The following is a 6,000-nucleotide window of genomic DNA, read 5'->3' as shown; positions in this document are numbered from 1 at the left end:
AAAAAAAAAAAAAAAGAAAAGAAAAGAAAATAAGTGAGCCAAGCCATTAACTTAAGAAGCAGAAAGAAAACAACAACAAAGAACAAAGAGTAAACTCAAAATAGAAGGAAGAACACAGTCCAAATATGAACATAAATTAATGAAACAGAAAACAACGAAAAATTAGAAATGATCAACAGAAGAAAAAGTTGGTGATTTGAAAATAATAATAAAATAGACAAACCCACAGCAGGATTAATCAAGAAAACGTTTCCAAGCCAACTAGGAATAAAAGAAAATGTCAACCCAATAAAGAATATTTATCAAAAATGTACAGTAAAACCTCACACTTAATCTTAAAACCTTTGCTGCACCCCTGTAGAGTGGGGAGTAAGAGAAGGAGGCTCATTCTTACTGCTGCTTTTTAATATTGTATTAGTGGTCTCGGTCAATGCCATATGAAAAGAAAATGAAAAGTGGGACGAAAGGATTAGAGAGAAAGAGAATAAACTATTATTATTTACATCAAACATACTTAATTGTCAACATAGGATATCAGGCTGGGTGTGGTGGCCCTTGTCTAAAATCCTATCATTCTGGAAGGTCAAGGTGGGAGGATGGCGTGAGCTCAGGAATCTGAGACCAGCCTGAGCAAGAGTGAGACTATGTCTCTACTGCAAATAGAAAAATTAGCTAGGTGTGGTAGGTGCCTAAGTTCCAGCTACTGGGGAGCCTGATGGGGGAGGATGGCTGAGCCCAGGAGTTTAAGGTTGCTGTGAGCTAGGCTGACACCACTATACTTCCGCCCGGGTAACAGAGCAAGACTGTGTCACCGTGCCTCAAAATAAATAAATAAATAAAGGGACACAGACAAAAAATCTAGAGAGAATTGCAGTAGAAAGGGAATAGGTTTTCTCTCTGACAGTTCTAGCTTTTTGCCTAAATTTCTGCTAAGTACTTCAAGATGCATCTTCAGGAAACTGCATATTCTGCTCCTATTTCTTAACAAAATCTTTTGAAAAGGCAACAATTTAAGGCCTTTAAAGCTTCCAGTGCGGCACAACTTTTCACGAACTTGCCGGCAAAGCCTATGAGAGCCAGTCATGCTGAAAGCATATGGTAACCACGACAAAGGGCTTCTCTTCTCCAAAGAGCAGGACAGGTGGGTTACCTGGCGCTGTTGGGCTTCACCTGCTCTTGGAGCATCACGATTTTTATCCAGGAGAAGTAAAGGAATCTTTTGCCATTTCAAAAACATTAGCAGCCTCTGAAATTTCCCAAAGCAGCTGAGTAAGCGGGAATTCTTTGATGGTGACAGTGAGGATGAATGAACAGACCTGGGAGCTGGCTGTATCAGGTCACACGGTAGGAGAAGCCCACTCCTCTGTGGCTGCTGGAGCTACGCTGTGAGCGAAATACCAGAGGGCGGCTTATCATTTGACCATTTTCTTCTTTTGCTCCAAACTTCAATCAGTTTGACTATCTCCTTAGCACATAATTCATCAAAATATCCCCCAAATTTTCCCGAGTGGCTTCTTTGACTGAACAAGAGGCTAAGCACCTGTGCCGAATCTACCAAGAGAGGAAATTTGTCTTGAGGGACATGAAACACTGGGAACTCTTCAGCCTTTAGAAGTTGAAACTTATTTTGAAAATGACCTGTCTGGTTTAATTTATTTTGAGAGCGGACAGTGGAACTTGTCCCACCAGCACTGCAGGACCCACGTCATGTAGCATTTAACGACTGCTCGAGTTGTGAAAATAAAACCAAGGGATGCTATCTGAAGCCACACGTACTTTCCGTTGTCATTTTCCAACTTGAGTATCCTTAATGTAAACAATGACAGATGTGCATAATCATAATTGTGGGATACATTTGCATTAATTCCCGTCAAAGGAAAGCTGTTCTAACTGTCACAACGCGGCGATCGTGTGATGATTGCATATTACCTGCTTTACGCAGCAGTAGCCCAGGCCACCTGTACTTTTTGGATGGCACAGGATTTAATGACATAAAAGATAAATTTTTTTCACAATTTTTTGACCACTTTTAAAGTAACAGGATTGTTTAAAAAATTGAAACGATCTTTTCATTGACTCTCTAAAACTCACGCATGGGAGTCCCTGGTGTATCACTTTCTGAAGCCTGCCATATCTAAGAACCACAAACTGGGGGACCTAAAACACCAGAAGTTTATCCTCTCCAGAAGTTCGAAGCATGAAACTGAGGTGTCCCCAAGACTATGCTCCCTCTGAAAACTGCAGGGTAGAATCCATTCTGGCCTTTTCCTGGCTTATAGCGGATGACCTTGGACGTACCTTGGCTTATAGTGGCATCGCTCCAGCCTCTGCTGTCACAGTCACATGGCATTTTCGCCTCCACCTTCTTACAAGGACACCAGTCATACTGGACTAGAAGTCCCTTCTACTTTGATGTGACCTCATCTTTTTTCTTTTTTTTTGAGATAGAGTCCCACAGTGTCACCCTCAGCAGAGTGTTGTGGCATCACAGCTCACAGCAACCTCAAACTCTTGGGCTTAAGTGATTCTCTTGCCTCAGCTTTCCGAGTAGCTAGGACTACAGGTGCCCGCCACAATGCCTGGCTATATTTTTGTTGCAGTTGTCATTGTTGTTTAGTAGGCCTGGGTTGGGTTCAAACCTGCCTGCCTTGGTGTATGTGGCCAGCACCCTAACCACTGAGCTATAGGCTCAGTGGTCACACTCTGAAGTCCTGGAGGTTAAGACTTCAACTTACTTTTGTTGGGGGGGGGTGACACAATATGGTCACACTCTGAAGTCTTAGAGGTTAAGAGTTCAACTTACTTTTTTCAGGGGTGGTGACACAATATAGTCACACTCTAAATAAAGTCTTAGAGGTTAAGAGTTCAACTTACTTTTCTCAGGGGTGACACAATTCAACCCATTACATGTGGGGTCCATGAGTTTTGGGTTAAGAACCTATTGAGACAGTCAGAGAAGGTACCATTGGGACCCTGGGACCAGAGAGTATGCAGCCAGGGTGCAGAGAGGGATGTGGAAGGGAGATGAATGGAACCCACTTTGCAATTTTTCCCTAAATATAGTGGTGGTGATCTCTCTCTCTGAATATCTGAGCACAGAGACTCTAGACACTGATGGCCATATTTGGCCAATATCCAGCTGAAGGCACTTGAGTTCTACACTTGAGTCCAGGCTGCAAAGTGAAGTTTGTGTCCAAGACACTTTCTGCTGGTGCCATATGCTTGGAAATGTCTGAATTTTGTGCAGAGACACACGAACAGTATTTCTCTAAGAAGAGTTACATAATTAGGGCATGGACTTGCATAATAATTAGCATGTGTAATTAGGCACAGACTTCTTGTCCTTTAGACAATCAAGACATCTAATTACAAAATTAAGATGTAATTACGTGGTCTGAGATCTACATATTTCTTTCTACCCAAGAGATTACGTTTAGAAAATAATTCACGAAAACTGATGAAGAAACGATCAGAGATACCCAATTTGGGTATGTCAAGGAAAGCGTTAAGTGGGCTGATGAGTCTTTTTTTGGTCTTTGCCTTTAGGTAGTAGGGGAATAATTTATAATATCACAGTCTACTTGAAAGAATAACTTTTACAAACTGTTCTGTCAACCTTTGGGACACACGTTAATGAAGAGGAATGTTGGCGTGACTAATCTGTGGCACTCACACGTGGCTCTTGAGTGTGGTTTGTAATTACACTTGAACATGGATACAAATGTGATGTTCTGGGAATTTATTCAAACCTAATAATGCAGCCATATGATGGCGACCTTGGGAGAGCTGGGAGGAGAACCTGCCTTCCCCTTCCGCCCCACCGTGGCTCTCCCTTAGGGCTGCTTTACAAACAGACCCATTGCAAAGTGGGTAAAGTCCATGAATATAGTGGTGGTGATCTCTCCCTGAAGATCTGGGCACAAGGACTCTAGATACTGATGGCAATATTTGGCCAATATCCAGCTGAAGACACTCAAGTTCTAAACTTGAGTCTAGGCTGCAAAGTGAAATTTGTGACCAGGGCACAGAATAATGCAAACCAGTACTTACTGTGTGCTGTCTTTTCCCTAAACATTTGAGTATTTGCCAAAATGTTCTCATTATAAGTGCTCCCTATTGAACTTCAGGTGAGAAAGGGAACAGTTAAAGAATATAGCAAAATTCCATCTTTCTAATAAGCAAGAGATTCGTACAGCAGTGTTTTTTGGATTCCTAAGGAAGCCAGATTGTAGCGATATTCTCCCTGTTTTTCCTTGCCCCTAAATTGTGACTTGGCTGATCTCTGCGTATTGCTAAACACCCAGTTTAACTCATTAATTTTTTTTTTAAATGGACTGAACTTTTGACCTAATTGGCTGCTGGTTAGGGATCGGAACCATATGTCCAGGTTTTTCTATGCCAGTTCTAACTTTAACTGTGTTATCCCTCTGTTCCTATAAATTGTTGAACTACTCTAGTCATTCCAATGTTTTGACAGCCACACTGCACTTCTCAGACTGCCACTTTCTTCTGGAAAATGGCATAAAAATCTGTTGGACCACGCTTCCTGATTTTTGGTTAAGAAAATACACTTCCCGTATGCTCGCAGGCAGAAAAAACAAAGACTTAAAGAGGCTGTGAGCAGCTGGTGATGGGGTCTCCTCTACAGGGCGTGTTTCCCTATCCCTACTTTCTGAATTTCTGTATTTAGGCCATGAAATGTGATGAGTGACAAATTATATGTGTGCGTGGCAGGGGTGTCAGTCTTGACCAAGAAAACACATAGATTTGCGCAGGCAGCTTTGCCCTTGGTGGTTTTTTGCCTTGCCTTCTGAGCAACTGCTCTTGATAGATTTAGGGGCCAAGAAACTGAACTAGGGAGAGGAACATTTTTGAAAACAATTTAATAGGAATTCTAGGTGGGGGAGGGGCAGTGGACTACGGCATCGCTAAGGCATCTCCCAACTCCGAGGTTTCAGGATCCCCTGGCCCCCAGCCTATCACTCCATCAGGAGCCATTCACTCAGCTCTGGACCTCTACCTTTTCAGTCCTTAGATGTGTCAACTGGAAACTTATTATTCTGCTTTTACTTCCAGAGAACTCAATAATTCAGATTCCTAGGAACCAACAGCAAGAATGCAAATGTTAATTTCTCCATTTTAATAATTTGCTTCCCCCGTCCCTCCCCAGGTACTCCATGTCAGCGTTCTCAAGACTGGAGAAGCTGGGCATCAGACATCCCAAGCCTTCTCCTTTCATTGGAAACTTGACATTTTTCCGCCAGGTAAGGGCAGTCGTCCCACTGACTTCTATCATAAAATACCCTGAGCCCGGCAAGGCTTTCCCCATGACGCGTTGCTCTCATCCGTGTCACCCCCACCCGGCGTGGACTCTCTGTGATGTGAGGAGCCCTCCTCTGCTTGTATGAATTCTTATGTGAGGAAAATGATCCACCTCTTATCAGTCATCATTACATATCGATTGCTGTCATCCATTCATTCACCCATTCATTTACTAGAACGCCTAAATAGGCTTGGAAGAAGTAGAAGTTGCTTGTGCCCTCAAATTCACCATCGACTAATGGTGTTCAATTCCAAATGAGCTGTACCCCAGTGCTAGACTGGGTGCTGTAGATGGGAACTGTGGTCCTCCAGATGGGAACCGTGGTCCTCCTTCAGAGGAGATAGTGATCCATCAGGGCTGGAAGCACTCTGGGAACATCCTACATTGAGATAAGGACACATACACCAGGTGGGGCCCAACACACATGTGAGAGCCCCAACGTGAGAATGACACCACAGATCACCCAGTAGCCTGGAATGACTAGGAGCCAAAGATCTGGGAGCACTGAGAGTGTGAGTGTGTGAGAGGAAGATGGTGGATTATGTACAGGCTGGACAGGCTGGCGAAGAACTGCTCCTAAACTGACGTTTCTGAGTGGGAGAGGGGCATGAGAATGGAAGATAACTCTGCAAGGGGCAATGCACGTCAGAGCCATAGACTCCATCTGTGGCTGAAGT

At 43.3% G+C, this 6,000-nt stretch overlaps 1 protein-coding gene across 1 annotated transcript in view; it reads left to right on the top strand.

Moving 5' to 3' along the window:
• Positions 1–6,000, top strand: part of TBXAS1 (thromboxane A synthase 1) — a 160,216-nt gene that overhangs the window by 24,346 nt on the left and 129,870 nt on the right. The window contains exon 2 of the mRNA XM_003791652.3: positions 5,171–5,264. Coding sequence (XP_003791700.1) covers positions 5,171–5,264 — 94 coding nt within the window. The remainder of the gene's footprint in view (positions 1–5,170; positions 5,265–6,000) is intronic.

The sequence above is a fragment of the Otolemur garnettii genome, unplaced genomic scaffold (genome assembly GCF_000181295.1).
Source record: "Otolemur garnettii isolate 467f Iridium unplaced genomic scaffold, OtoGar3 scaffold00049, whole genome shotgun sequence".
Classification (NCBI taxonomy): domain Eukaryota; kingdom Metazoa; phylum Chordata; class Mammalia; order Primates; family Galagidae; genus Otolemur; species Otolemur garnettii.
The sequence above is the reverse complement of the archived record's forward strand: the minus strand, read 5'-3'. Positions and strand labels throughout refer to the sequence as shown.